Source organism: Anabrus simplex, chromosome 1, assembly GCF_040414725.1.
Source record: "Anabrus simplex isolate iqAnaSimp1 chromosome 1, ASM4041472v1, whole genome shotgun sequence".
In the NCBI taxonomy this organism is placed as follows: domain Eukaryota; kingdom Metazoa; phylum Arthropoda; class Insecta; order Orthoptera; family Tettigoniidae; genus Anabrus; species Anabrus simplex.
This window is the reverse complement of record NC_090265.1, coordinates 918,163,012-918,179,496: the sequence shown is the minus strand read 5'-3', so window position 1 is coordinate 918,179,496 and position 16,485 is coordinate 918,163,012. Positions and strand designations below refer to the sequence as shown.

Genomic DNA, 16,485 nt, shown 5'->3' with positions numbered 1-16,485 from the left:
CTCAGGGTGGTGTTTCTTGGTCGACCCGAACCTGCGCAACTTGATTGGGTGCCATCATGAACCCATTGAGTCCAAAATCGGGCCTCTGAGACATCTGAATGGCCCACATGCCTGGCAATTGCACGATACGACCAACCAGCCACATGTAGTCCCACAAAGCGGCCTGTGTCAAATGCTGTCAGTTGGTGAATAGGCTGCTGTCTAACGCGTCTGTGAGGCATTTTGGATGCTTTGTACTGTACGTAGTCCTCTCTGCACGTCTTGCTTAACTGTCTGACTCACAGCAGTTGACTGGTAACAACTTATTAACAACAGGACAGTGCCATCACGAATACACTATGGTGGGCGTTCTGCACATTACAGATCCTTGCATAACTAATCATTTACTCATACATGAATGGTATGCATATATACCAAAATGGGATAATATTGGGCCACTCCTTTGTGAGGAGGGAAGAGGTAACAAATTATGCCGCAGACAGTGCCTATATCCTTCAGGTCATTTTATTCTAAGTAAACTCTCTAAAAGAATATCACTACTGTACGTCATACCATTGGGAGATTTTACATGGCATTTCTTTAACATAGTGTCTGTAATAATTTTCTGCTTATTACTATGAAATTTACAATCTTTAAAAATTCTATGTTCTTAATCTGCCCTTGTGGGAAATTAATCCTAGCATTGGCTGAGGAAAAACTGCATTTAGCCCACATTAAATTACGAGTTGCATTCTTTAGTCGCCTTTTGAGAGACGATATTGTCTTTTCGGCATTGGTAAGAGAACTAGACTGACCCTGAATTTGACTACAATTAGGCTGACCTTGAATTTGAAAATCACTGCATCACTGCTTCACTCATTTCATAATTCTTGTTCCTTATCCTCTGGATACTGTTCTCACTCTTTTTCCTACTGGGTGCCTGTCGCAATTTTACCTCAGTGGTTAGGTATTTCAGTAAATTTGGAAATATATGAGCCACCGCTCCTGGTTTTAATTTCCACCTCACACGAGGAAGTTCAACGTTTTCACCATTCACAATGAAACAGTCCGCCTTTATAATAAAATCTGCCGAAAAATGCAGGTCAGATTTTTTGCTTTTGGCCAACAATTGCTTATTTTTCCGCGAAATATCTCTAGCCCACTCCGTAAACAGATTATTTTCTTTTGGTGGTGTAAAAAATCGCCTACCATCACGCTTCTTGCCGTAAACTGATTTACAACTGAATGAAACAGTACAGCATTTTCTCAAAATGATAGAAAACTAGTTGATTGCACACAAAGCACTGCACAGGTACTCACACGGACTTTCAGAAAATATTAAAACAAACAAATAGGTGTTAAATCACCATGACTTCACGCACGCTTGCTATACCTTCGCCGACAATTTGGCACATGTGTTGTTGCAGCTGGTTCGTTCAGACTGCAGCGCCACGCTCTGGCAGGACCACCAACTACAATGTTAAGAGACGGAGTGATCACACTTGGTATTCTTTTCGTCAGGATATCGTTCAAAAATATGGGGCCTAATATCCGTTATGCAGTTACAGCATACCATACGACCAATTTTCTGGTCATGTAAAGGAACTTTGTAAAATATTAGCTGATTTTCAGTGCTCCAATACCTATTGTTTTGTGAAGAAACATAACCACTCAAATGAAACCATGCCTCATCTGAGAAAATCTATATAAATAAATTTGTAGGGGGTCCGCTGTCTGTAATTTCTTTTGTTTTGCCAATTTTTCAGATATTTACAGATATTTATCCGTTTTAGGTCAACTCAAGACCAAATCGGTGGTTTTTACGTTTCGTGTCTGTTTGTGTGTCTGTCTGTCTGTCTGTCTGTTTGTCTGTTCCACCATCACGTCGAAACGGCTGAATAGATCTCAACCAAACTTCATATTTAGAGTATACTCATCCCGGGGAAGGTTTCGATATGCATATCATTTTAAAATCTTTGTATACTCCGGGGGTTTATAGGAAAACCAGAATGGTTTTTCCACCATCTTGTCGAAACGGCTGGATAGATCACAACCAAACTTCATATATAGAGTATACTCATCCCGGGGAAGGTTTCGATATGCATATCATTTTAAAATCTTTGAATAAACGGGGGGTTTATAGGAAAACCTGAATGGTTTTTCCACCATCACGTCGAAACAGCTGGATACATCTCAATCAAACTTCATATTTAGAGTATACTCATCCCGGGGAAGGTTTCAATATGCATATCATTTTAAAATCATTGCATAGACGGCGGGGTTTATAGGAAAACCAGAATGGTTTTCCTCCATTTTCTCTTATACTATTGATTTTCTATAAACTTCGTTTACCGTACGTGAAACGTCTCTTCATTATAAACAATTTTCGTTATGTTCATAATTTACATTACTCTTCACATGACGGAGAAATTTACAATTTTCCGCTGGTATCATGCTCTGCATTGAGTGACCGACAGACCGACAACGAACCTACAGGTTACCATGGCAATGTCTCTGACTGCATGCCAGCAGGGAAGTAACGTATTGCGATTTTCCTCATCATGCTTTTAAATTCATGGTTGTTCCTTGGGTAGAAGGCAAGAGAGGCATCAATCGGCCTATCTGCGGGATATTGGCGGAATATCGTTGGATGTTATAACCGCCCTCGAATAGATTAAGTAATAACACCATTAGTCATCTTCTTATTATTTGTTTACCTAAGAATCACTGGACCTAAATTTCTCCTCTGTTACCGCTTTATTATATCCATAACTCACACTAGCATAATTTATTGAGGGGCATTTGATTTTTCAATACAATCACTTGGCATTTACATATTTGTCGTTATCCGGCTGTCCTCAGTTATAATCCATTTTCTATTAGTTTCAACTTTCTTAACTGTGTTATTTTCTTCCTTAATTACGCCGCATGTACGTGAGTGCTACAAACTACTGGATGTATTTCCACCAAGACTCATATTTAGAATACACCTATCCTGGATAGGTTTTAGGGCAAATATTGTTTCTAAATCCCTGAACTGACTGGGGGTTTATACGAAACCGAAACAGTGATTTTGCACTTCCACAAAATATACACAACCAAACTTAATGGAAATCTACCTACCTTGGTAGAAATTAATTTCTAAACCTTTTTTCTCACGTGCATCATTTCGATACGAGGATTAATAAGGGAGATATCATTAACGGACCGTTTTTCTGTACAATTCCCATCGGAATTGACTCACGAGCGGGTGCTTGTAAAGCGTATTCCTTACAACTTGAAAGCTACTGAAGACATTCGAACCAAAATTTATATTTAGCATCCACCTGTCCAAAGGTAGGTTTTAAACGTAAATAACATTTCATGTTCCGGAATGGACTGGCGGCTTATAGGGAACACAAATGGTGATTTTACTCTTCCACAATATATACAGAACAAGACCAACCTGACTGGAAATCGACCAAACGTGATGGAATTCCACGTCTAAACCTTTCTTTTCATGTGCATTTTTTCGTCAGGAGGATTAATAAGGGAGATATCATGAATGGTCACTTTTGCAGGTTAAGTCCAGCGGACATAGCCCAAAAGGTGTTTTACATGGAGCAGATTCCTTATCTATATAAATTTTGGCGAAATTTTCGTACAGCTTTATGTTTAAGGGGTAATAATGACCATCTCCATAATTTTTGGTTTAGTTTCCTGAAAGTCCTAATTTTTACCCGCCTCGCCCAAAATCCAGATTGCTGCATAATCTGCCAGATGAAAAAGAAGATAATTGAAATTTGACAAAATTATACGTTTTAGCCTGTAACGAACGGAAAACATCCTAGATCGTTAAATTATTTACTTTTTATCCCTGAAGAATATCGAAATATGCCGGCAATTTTAGTGATGGTGCAGACCTTGGGAAATTCCTATCACATAACGGATTGCACAATCTCCGTTCAATTTGGAATGATCTACAACCTTGGTCTTATGACTTTTTGCCGTATCTGTATCCCTTTTACGTTTGATTTTTCTCTATTAATCGATGTTAAGTCAATTTGGAATTTTCACATGCATAATTCATACTTTCAATTACTTATATGAAATACAGAATCATCATACTCTTCACGAAAATTGGCCCACACAGTAGGCATATGTGAACCAAATGCTATGTATGCAGCTGTCACATAATTATCCGAAAAGTAATGTAATGTGAGATAATCTTACAAAACCTTTACCCTGTTCCACGTTTCTAACTCAATCTGACCCAAGAATAGATGACATATCATAGGACCAGCCATTTAGGCCACTAAATCCGGCGTGTCTTATGGTATAATCCTTTGTCGATATGACGTACGTTTAGTAGCAGTTAATCTGTAAATGAAGGTCTTCAATATTGTAAACACGCATATACTTTCGTATGTCTATCTATATATATTCACTGATGTCGATTTTTAGCGATCGAGAAAGGGTGGGTCTGATATTGTAACAGTACTCCCTACACCGACTTTGACTGGCAGTAGGAAAGGGTTCCTTCTCCAACTCCTGTGTAACTGTCATTAGTGAGGAAGGCCTACAATTGTAATGAATAGTTCCCTTCTCGATTTGACTTGCAGAAGGCAAGTGAGCATGCAGTTTTGTTTAAATCTCCCCTACCCGATTGTGTTTGGCAGTAGGCAAGGGTGCCCGCCATTATAAAGAAATGTCCTCTTCTAAAATGTGACTGGAATTGGGCATAGTGGCCTGCTATTTTGATGGAAACTCACCAACTTGGTGTGACTGGCAGTAAGCTGGCTGGCAGTAGGAAAATGGGCCTGGCATTATAATGATAACTGCACAACTCAATTTCGAGTGATAGTAGGGTAATTGCCTACCATTATAATAGAAACTCCTCAACTGTAATCTGTCTGGAAGTAGGAAAGGGGGCTGCCATTTTAACGAAAACTCCCCAAATCGATTCTGTCCGCGTAGTAGGCAATGGGGCCTGCAATTATAATGTAAACTTTCCAACTCGATTGTGAATGCCAGTAGGCAAGTGAGCCTGCCGTTATATCACAAATCCGTAACAAACACTTTACATTGTAAACAACGTACGGGGACCTCCCCAGGCTCTTTCTCGGATAACGCTAAGAGACATGCAATTTTAAAACAATCTTATTTACTGCATGTACACTATTTACTTCGATATTCGAATACAATGTAGAATACCGTAGCGAAGCACGGGTACATTCGCTAGTTATTAAATATAGGTCAGAAACGCCATCAGCAATATTTTGCAATGTCCAATTACAGAAATTGACTTTGGCTTCATCATCACAGGATCGTAATTGGTCACTTCATAAGTTTTTAATGTCCATATTTTAGAAGCCCTATGTACTTAGAATTTTGAGATATCGACTTGTTTGTTCAAAGTTGAATTTCACTGGCATTTCAACGATGTAATAATGTAATTAATCTAATTAATTCTACTGTAATTCAGCCACCTCTGCTCTTGCAACAAACGTATCACTTCACTGCTTCCCACGACACACAAATTGAGTAACTGACCACCTCATAACTATGCAGTGAGTCAGCATGAGGTTATGAATACACCGCTCAAAGCGTGCATGTGCATGTCGACTGCTGGGAGCAGGACACGCTGTTGATTGTGGTGCCCTTTGCAAGTGATTTCCCCTTATTCTCATAGATATATTGGGTAGTGACACTATTCCTGGAGTACTTTTCATGCTGTGTGACAAATTTGTAGATTTATTTCACACCTTCAGGTGTCTCCAGGTCTTCATCGAAGCTTAGTGATTCTCTTAAAGATATGGAGAACCTAAATTGCATTGCTAGTTAATATACTGTATCAGATGTGAAACCACACTGCTTCTGGTGCATGTTGACAATATTCCTGATACAATTTACAGTGACATATTCCCAAATTTTGAGAGTGTGTAAAGTGAATTTGATGCCTCTGTGGTTCCCACATTCTCCAACATCTCCTTCTGCTTGAAGATTGGCACAATATAGGTTTGACAGACCTGTTTCTGCATAGACACACCAGCGAGGGTCTTATTAAACACCTTAGTCAGCCTGTCATTTGCTTCTGCACTCTGAGCCTCCCATTACTCAACTAGGTTGTCATCAAGCTACACTGCTTCATCATTCTTCATCTTAGACACAGTTGCTTTAACTTCGGCTTGGGTGATCTCAGATACAAGTCACTAAACAGGTAAGGTATTCAATTTCTATGTCCCATGGAAGGGTGTTATTCTTGAGCCACTCAGTGATAGGGTATTCCCTTCAGTGGTTATTGATGTTGGTGTTCTTTGCAAGTGATTTTCTCTAATTCTCTTGGATATATTGGGTATTGACACTATCCCTAGAATAATTTTTATGCTGTGTGACAAAATAGATAGGTCTTCATCAAAGCTTTTGCAGCTCTTCTTCTCCTTTAGCTCCTGTAACTACTGTCTTTATACGGTTTTAGTGGCCTTGTATCTCATTCTCAGATGTAACCTGTCCTGATTCTTACTAGACTCATACCACTTTTAAAAAAGGAAATTCTCTTCTTGCTGATTGCCTTCTGAACTTTGATTTCCCACCATCGCATCTTCTAGTCAAAATGCAGTCTCCCTTTCGAGACCCTTAGATGAAGCCTTGCTATCTTTGTGCAATAACTCTGGAAATGTTATCATCATCATCATAATAAATTCTCTGCTCCAGCAAGCCGGGTGTGAGTGTTTATGAGCCTCTTCCAGTTTGTTCTGTCCATCTACAGATGATTTTCTGCTTTTTTGCTGCCAATTTACATAACCTTTTGCAAGATGTTTGAAAATTACCTTTTCCCAAACCATCACGAGGTCTCCATCTGGGTCTTTTACCAACAATGTCCGTCTCGTTGGCTGAATGGTCAACGTATTGGCCTTCGGTTCAGAGGGTCCTGGTTTTGATTCCTGGCTGGGTCGGGAATTTTAACCTTCATTGTTTGTGCTGACCCCAACATCCCTGCAACTCACACACCACACATAACACTATCCTCCTCCACAATAACACGCAGTTACCTACACATGGCAGATGCCGCCCACCCTCATCGGAGGGTCTGCCTTACAAGGGCTACGCTCGGCTAGAAATAGCCACACAAATATTATATTACCAACAATATTCCTTTCATAGTATGCTTTTGGGGTTTTAATTGGAGCCATCCTTCACATGTCCATGCCACCGTAATATGCTTAATTCTAAGGTTTTCAACAGACTCTTGTCCAAACCAAGTTATTACTGGATATTCTCATTCTTTATTTTGTCTCTTGTCTTTTGGAGACAAAAACAGAAGAACTTCATTTCAATGGCCTGTAGATGACTTTTTACAAGTCAACGTTACTGCTTCCACTACATACATTAGAATTTGTACAAGATATTTTTGTACAGTATGAACGCAGAAGATTGGGGAAATGTGTCATCCTGAAGCCGTTGATGAACGGAATGGTAGAATTTTGACGCAGCTTGTATCCTATTGCCTATTTCTTGGTTTATGGTATTGTCAGAAGAAGCAAAGCTCCCTAAGTATCTACTTGGTTCATTTTGCTCTTTAGATGGACTGCTTCAGGATTTTGACTCATCACTAAACCAGCAGCATTTTAGCTGATGATCATTTCCATTCTTTCAAATTCTTGCCAAAGACGTAGTGTAGCTTGAACTTCTGCTGCTGTCTCACCCCATAGCATAACATCATGAGCAAATTCAAGTGCATTTGTTGTCTGATCCTTTTTTTTTTTCACCACTGCTTTTATAATCTCATCCATTATAATAACGAAAAGAAGTGGTGATTGACAACTTCCTTGCTGGACTCCACTCTTGGTTTCAAAGCAACTTCACTCGCCCCATTGAATTTGTACACAGCTCTTTGTCTCTTGATAGAGTTATTTTACTAGAGCTGTAATCTCATCTGGTACTTTTTTACTTCTCAGACACCCATATGTGCTTTCTTGATACAAGATCATATGCCTTCTCAATATCCAAGAATACAACTGTAACTGTTCTGTTCGTATCCCAGTATAATTCAAAGAGCATTCTTGTTGAAAAATGAGGTCTGGGTTGATCTGTTGAATCTAAATGCATGTTCTTCCTCAAGTTAAGGTTCAATAAATTTTCTGAATTTTCTCTCCGAGATGGACTCATAAATATTAACCCATGGGATAGAAGGGTTATACCTCTTTAGTTGTTACACTTCTTTCAGTCACCTTTCTTTAATAGTGGAATGATCATGCCTTGCCTCCAGTCACGAGTTTTCATTTTCTTCCCAAATTTTATTTAATACAAAATGTTGCATTAGTTTCCAGATTATTTTGTATGGATCTATCAGTTTTGTACTTATTTATCCATTTAAATAATTCATGGTTATCATTCATCATCATCATCATCATCATCGTAGAACTCCTCCAGCGTGCCGGGCAGGGTGGTGTTGAATGAGTCTTTGCCATCGCTGTCTGTTTAGAAATTTTCTCTCTCTCACTACTGATTCCCAGTGTCTTCTTCTTCTTCTTCTTCTTCTTCTTCTTCTTCTTCTTCTTCTTCTTCTTCTTCTTCTTCTTCTTCTTCTCTCCACATCCTCTCTCAGCTGGTGTAGCCATTTCTTCCTAGGTCTTCCCACTGGCCTTCTTCCTTCAACACTTCTTTCTATGCATGCACGTGGTGTTCTTGTGCCAGACATTCGCTTTACATGTTCATACCATGTTAGTCTCCTAGTCCTTAGGAGTTTTATCGAGTCCACATCCGGTTCCATTCTCACGTGATCATTCCTAATATGGTCTTTGCGTGTTTTTTGGAGGGTAGTTCGTAGAAACTTAATTTCATATGCTTGCAATTGACTAACTTCTCTCTCTTTCATTGTACATGTTTCTAGACTGTATGTGAGAATGGCACAAATTATGACATACAAAGTCATCTTAGTTCTCAAGGACATTTTGTTATCCCTTAGTAGATGTCTTGCAAGGTTGTAGAAGTTGGAACTGCTAGCCACTCTGTTTACTGTTTCTTTATATGCAGTACCCCTGGTGGAAATCATACTCCCAAGATATTTGAATACTTGTACATGTCATCAGCAAACACCAATGTGTGTAGTTCTCCATCTTATTCTCTTTTCAGATTTTTAAGAATACTGTCCATGACAGTAATGAATAGCAATGGTGAGAGTGTGTTTACTCGTTGGACACCCAGTGTGTTATTAAATCATTCTGCTTGGCCATCCCCAACACGCATACAGCTGCTACAGTTGTGGTACAACATCCGGACCTTGCCAACGAGAAATTCAGGCACTCCCAGTTCTCTGAGGCACTTCCATATGACTTGTCTAGGCACCCTATTGTATGCCTTTTCTAGTTTTAAGAATACTACAGTTAGGTCTTTCCCTCTGCCAGTGCTGTTCCATTAACATCCTTACGGTAAAGATCAAGTATGTTGTTCTTCTATTGATTCTAAATCCATGCTGTTCTTCTTCCAGGGCAGGTTCTATCACTGCTCGCAGTGTAGTTTCAATAGCTTTTTCCATTATTTGCAGGCCCTGGGAGAGAAGAGTGATACCCCTATAGTTGCCACATTTTCTTCTACATCCTTTTGTAATCATCACCATCATCATCATCATCATCATCATCATTTCCCATTATCCAGCTCTAGCCAGGTAGGGGCAAGTATGGTTCCTTTCCACTTTCTTCGGTCTTTCCACCACTCCTCCTCCAACTCTGTGTCCCAGTCCAGGTTTCTTTCTCTAATACTGCATTGGATTGTGTCCTTCCATCTCAATCATGGTCGTCCACAGCCTCTCCTTCCTTGCATTTGCATTTCCATCACCTCTTTTGAAATTCTTTCATCACTCATTCATTTTATGTGCCCAAACCATCTTTATTCTATCATTAATTTTTTCCACTCCAATTTCTTCCGAGATTTTCTCATTCCTTATTTTGTCTCTTCTACTCTTCTGTATCATACTTCTCAAGACCTTCATTTTGGCTGCCTGTATTCGACTCTCATCCTTCTTTGTCATTGTCCAAGTTTCTGCTGCATAAGTTTTTATGGGTACGTAATACATCTTGTGCATAGTTTCTTTGCTTCCATTGGCACATCTTTGTCCCATAACGTGTTTCTTACACTATGATAGAAACAGCTTCCTGGGTAATCTGACCTTTCTCTTCCTTCTCCCCTCTAATCATAACGAGAGTTTTACTTTTTTTTTTTTTTTTTTTTTTTTAAACACTTATTTTCAATCTACATTCTTCGATCTTCCCATTCACCACATCCAACTGTTCTTGAATCTTCATGTCATCTTCTCCCCAAATCACAATATCATTTGCAAATAACATGATGTCATCCATTACTATTGTAAACAGGATTGGTGATAGAACACTTCACTGTCTCAGCCCACTAGTGATTTTGAACCAACTTGTCCTGCCAACTTGTGTTTGCACGCAACTACAACATTCCTTGTACATTGCCATGATCATTTTTATTGATCCCTGCCCAATTCCTTTTTGCACCGGACTGTCCCAAACTTTAGTCCTGAGGACACTATCGATGAATGTCATCACCATATCATTCCCATACTCCCATTGCTTTTCTGTTAGTTGTCTCATAGTGAAAATGGGCTCTATTGTTGACCTTCCACTTCTGAAACCAAACTGATTTTCCTGTATCTGATTTTTGACCCTCAACCTTATCCTACTTTCCAGTATCCTCTCCATTATCTTAGCAACATGGGATATCAGAGTAATTCCCCTGTAGTTATTTTGTAAATAAAGGGGTAATAAAACATTTTGTCCAGTCATCTGGAACCTGATTTTCACACCATATTGATCTCAAAGTTCTGTATAGCCACTGCACTCCAGGATATACCTGCGGCTTTGATCATATCAGCAGGAACTTCATCGATCCCAGCTGACTTGCCACTTTTCATCATTTTTAGAGCAATTTCCACCTCAGACCATGCAAGTGGAACATCATTTGTCCTCAGCCTTTCTTCCACCTCTTCAGTATTCTCTCTCATCCAGGAGTGTATCGAAATACGTCTTCATTTAATTTCTAATTTCTTGTTTGCTCCTGACTACATTCCCATTTACTGTTTGTAATGCTGTGATGTCTTCTTTGTCAGATAGTTATCATTGTTATTTGCATTATATATGAAATAAAGTATATTAATTACATGTAATTTATTTGTTTTCAGGGAACTTCTGTTAAACAACAACAGCCTACGCGTACTGCCCTACGAATTGGGTAAGCTGTTTCAATTACAGTGTCTTGGGCTGCAGGGTAATCCACTGAACCAGGAGATCTTGGCCTTGTATGGTGAACCAAATGGGACCCATAAGCTGCTTACGTATATGCTGGACAACTTGCAAGGTAGGACTGTTATCAATTGTCACACACAGGAAACAATGTACTTTGGAGTTCTCTGTCAGATTATTATTTTCTACCTGTTGTGCAAAATGTATCTAAATGAAATTATCCAGTATGTTTTGAAGGCCAGCCTGCTTGGAGGCCATGGTTGCTAAGATGTCAAGTCTTCGATGGTTAGCTGGTTTGAGTCTCATTGGTGGGCATAAAAAAAAAAATTAAAAAAAAAAACAAATAAAAAAAAAAACATCTGAATGTTGGTCAGCAGGTAGGAGACGTACTATTAATATACTGCACAGGAGATATAGCATGGGCTAAACACGTGCTTAGGGTAAGGTACTTTCCTCCCTGCCTGTCTGTTTGCCTCCGGCTTGACGGCAATGACACGCTAGAGAGAGGAATGAGAGGAAGAACCACTGGTGCTCCGTGAAGGTAAGAGACATATAAAACATGGAAATTGTGACATGTAGTGTAAGTATGAGGAAATCACTGTGCTATTTTCACAAGTGTAATGCACATACTGTTATTGTGTGCAACTATGAAAATAACAGCAGAGCAACATGCAAGGGAACCACATAGAAATGCTAAATGACTCTAACCAGAGAATAACCTGTGTTTTCGTGGTAGGTTCATCAAGGCGGGTGGCTCGGACGGTAGAGTGTTGGCTTTCAGAGATCAAAATGGTGGGTTCAATCCCGGCTCAGTCTCATATTCCAAAGTTGCTCAAATATGACAAAACTCCGGTACCTCGGAGTCTCCGAAAAACCATAAATGTAGTTTGTGGTACAATAAAAGCATTGACTGATGATCTATGATGTCCCTAGCACCCAAAATGAAGCAACATTATACAATTTCTATACTGTTATACACCAGAGGAAATAAAACATGATTTTAAGAAATTATGATACTCACTGGTGCATAAATGACAGTGCAGTACAGATTCCCTCATTATCTCTCACATTGATTGAGCTGTACTGTCATGTGTTTAACTTAATCCTCTTAGTGCCTTGCTGTCATGCTGAGAATGTGCTAAAAATGCCAGGCTGATTAGTAGAATTTTGCAAGTTCCTATTTAAAGTGACTTGCAGTTTACAATTTTGAATATTTTGAATTCAAACTTGCAGAAAATATTAAGGATAGTGTGTACTTACCACTGATAATGATTAGAATACCAATTTGAAAACAAAAATATTGAATTTCCAAAATAGCAATAAAAGTAACTCAAAATTCAGGTTACAGGAAATCTGAAAAATATCTGTTTGGTAGTTCCACAAGTGTGCAGTATAGAAAAATAAAAGTGTGTAGGCCTACCAGATTTTGCATCTGGCAGAGGAGCATGTTTCATAATATCCGGGTGAGGGCAGGTGTTTGGAATCTTGGCTGATGATGACTTCACAGAAATCCAGAAATTGATAAGCGTTATTACTGTCATCGTCAGTACTGTTATCATTCTGGAGATAGTTGTTACTCTCACTACCGGCGTTGGAATTCCTATCAGCATCTGATTCCCTGTTTTATTCATGATCACGATTGTCATTCATATTATGACCTTCAACTTCCTTCTTATCACCTGTGAAGGAATGAAATCCTCATCTGAATAAATATAATCCTCGCATTCACGTAAGTTATTCACAACTCAGCCAAATTGTCGTCGTCAACAACTCTTAATAACAGTCGCCATTTTGCATTGCCAGCTGTCACTTGGTTCAAGAAATACATGAAATTCTGAAATTACTTGTGTGTACGTAAATGAACAAGTGTGTTGCCTAGTGATAAAATTAGAAACTACGTTCTTCACTCTATGGAAGCAATGCCGAAGATGTTGCCATCTGCCATTAATAACTGTACTGTAGTTGTAAGCTTGCATTCAGGAGATTGTGGGTTCGAATCCCATCGTCGGCCGCCCTGAAGATTGTTTTTAACCCTTATGCTTTGAAGGCAACAGTCTATCGGTACCCACGGTTCCTGCGAAAACTCACATGGTAACAATCCATCGTTACTGGTATTTGTTGTTATTATTTAGTTATTTACATGCCAGATGGCAGCATTTTACACGGAATAAGAAGAGCACAGTTTGAACGCACGTTCTACTCCGCGGGAACTTCTGACTATCCGTATTTATCGATATTCTTAGAGTTTAAAACGTGTGCTCACTGGAGTTCGGTGTCATGCTTACGTCATGGTTGGCAGCAAAGATGCTAGGATTTCTCTCTGATTTTTTTTGATGATACCGATTATGCAGTGAAATTAAGCAGTACCATATGCATTATATTTAGTTTACTTGCTAGTTCATTAATTAAATAGTTTTCTTAGGTAATTAGGTGCATATTGTAAGTAAAGCGTTAGATATAGCCTAGTTGGATAAAGTTCATTTAGGTTAGGCCTAGTTATTTATCACGTGCAACATGGCGAAGAGAGTTCATTTAGCTGACGATATCACTGAATATCTTGACAGTTATTCAAGTGATGATGTTTCTTTGTCCGAATCAGAAAGTGTAGATGACGATCATAATAATCGAGCACCTCCAGTAAGAAATGTGTATTGTATACAAAACAGCCGACTTCATTCTTTGATACATCACTTTACACGATTTAATCTATCCTTGGATCTACTGCACATACAATAGAATCTTGATACTCACTATGTTAGTAAACAATAACATGACCTTCCTACTAACATCAAACACAAATTTGTGCATTGAACACTATTTCTCAGAATTACTTCAAAACTTTCAAAATCTGAAACTTGTAACTTTGTTTCCACATTTGTTCTTTTTTTTAAACTGAATCCTTCTGGTTTAGGGACATGACTTACATGCAGTGATAATAAGTGACATATACTCTATGTGTTCACAAACTTTCATGTTGATATCTTTATTGATGTGCCTTCCATGCAATATTAAAAGAAATGTGTGCACAGTGGGGTAAATATGGCTGACAGTTTTCACACATACATCAGCTGAGGGCTTGAAAGCAAAAGAGTTAATGGTTTCCCATTTTCACACCAGGCAAATGCTGGGGCTGTACCTTAATTAAGGCCATGACCGCTACCTTCCCAATCCTAGTCCTTTCCCATCGTTGTGTCACCAAAAACCTTCAGTATGTTAGTGCAACTTTAAACCACTAGCAAGAAAAAAAAAAAAGCACAAACGTGAAGGCATCTTTTATATTTCTGTAGAACGTAAAGAACTAATATTACTGCCAGCAACATGCTTCCGTAAGGAAGGGGAAAAATCATCAGTAAGAAGCTTCATGTACAGTAGCTTTGAAGAAAATGAAAACTATTCATAAGAAGGTTTTGGTTTGAGTACATGGGAAGATAAAAATCATATATTAGCGGACTTGTGGCTTCTCGATGAATATTGAAGAGAAGAAAATATGCAAATAAAGAACTGGCAGTGAAATATTATGACTAGAGCCCCGATTTCCATGCACTATCAAATCTCAAAATATGCATGCATTCATGCACTATCAAATGGCAAAACATGCACGATAAACTGCAAAATTATGCACTATCAAAATTCATTTGTACATTGTACAACTACCGTAATTTCTCCAAACTGTCTTGATTTCAGCTTACAGAAAACACAGAAAATGATCTACGTTACAAGAAGTGACAGGTGCATACTTAAATGAAGACATTTGGAACAAAGTGAGGTCAAATTCTACGTCTTTTCCATTTTCACCACAATGTGTCTTATATAAGTTTGACGAATTCAAAGTCAGGATTTGAACGGATCACTTTGCTTGACCTATCTCTAGTTGCCGCAGGTACTTCTCCTTGTGATGACTACAGACACTTTTTGAATGTACTCAATTAACTGTTAAGGATTGCCTGCTGCGATAACAAAGACGTGTGACGATTGAGAAGTCCGGGTAGGAAATTCTAGAATAACAACGCAAGAGGGTTCGGTGCAAAACCAAGATTTGTAAGCTCAGTAAAGCGGAGTCATAGAAGTGAAGTGTTATACAAGTTTTGATTTGTCTGACTAACAGAGATGAACAAATGAGCTGTCCATGAGTGATGCACAATTTAAGGTTCTATTTATAGCAATGTATAACTGAGACACCTTATTCCTAAGAATTACAGATATCGATGTGATGACTTCCATCTTATGTCAATGTTTACTCAAGCAACAAGGAGAAAGTGCTAGGCTAATTGGATTATAGGTTCTCTACCGTATGTACTAGCTTTGGTTGTAACATACGTTGCCAGGAATACACACTCTCCGTGTCTTAAGTCAGAAGAAAAGTGATATGCAATATTAAACACCCAAATATTCCCTATAAAATCAAAAATCTTCAAAATATGCATTATTCATTAATGTTTTCCTAAAAAGGCCAAAACATGCAAACATGCAAGGAAAAAGAACGGGTATTTGGAATCGTTAAGCCATAAAACAAATATTTGCAAAGTTTGAGAAGTGTAACTAGTTTATTTAAAAACATGCATTTGCATGGAAATCCGGGCTCTAATTATGACAGTTATTTGCCAGAGAAGATGAAAGGAAAATCAGAGTATGCAGAAGCTTCTTTTCTGTCGACCACTGGCCTCAGGAAAGATGTGCTTAATGACTGGGTAAACCAGCTTTATGTGACCATAAACAGTAACAGTGATGAAGAGGAAATTTCTGAGATGGAAAAAAAAAAAGATCAGCAAACAGCAAAAAGAGACTCAAATCGGATTCTGTTTGTAAGTGATTGGAGATTATATCTAATGTGCTAAGCCACTGTTGTGGAGCTTGAAGTAAACAAGTTTATGTAGAGGCAGGTTTCAAGATTTCAAGTCCGTTAATAACATGCATTGCACCTAGAAAGAATGGTGTGAAGAGAGATGAACCGCTGCAGGAGAGAGGGGTTTTGTGAGATCATAGACAATAATAAGAATACAGTCTTCTCATAGAGAAGAAGTAAACAGCTTGCAGAGCCTTGGACGATGCTGCTGCAATTCGTGGTATTGGAGATAACCCTTGTTGCAACAATGGACATACAAAGTTTTGTTGCTGTGCCCTGTATTATTAGTGTTTAAATAATATTGTAATGTGACGTGCCTACCGGGTAAAAAAATAAACACAACGGGTGGCATTTAATTTTACGACTAAGATTTATTCTAACTACTAATTGTTTATACACTGCACAGACACACTAATTCAC

The 16,485-nt window shown here is 38.6% G+C and overlaps 1 protein-coding gene across 1 annotated transcript in view; it reads left to right on the top strand.

Annotated features, from left to right (window-relative positions):
* Window positions 1–16,485, top strand: part of LOC136874858 (CCR4-NOT transcription complex subunit 6-like) — a 215,512-nt gene that overhangs the window by 52,029 nt on the left and 146,998 nt on the right. Inside the window, exon 4 of the mRNA XM_067148544.2 lies at window positions 11,162–11,337. Coding sequence (XP_067004645.1) covers window positions 11,162–11,337 — 176 coding nt within the window. The remainder of the gene's footprint in view (window positions 1–11,161; window positions 11,338–16,485) is intronic.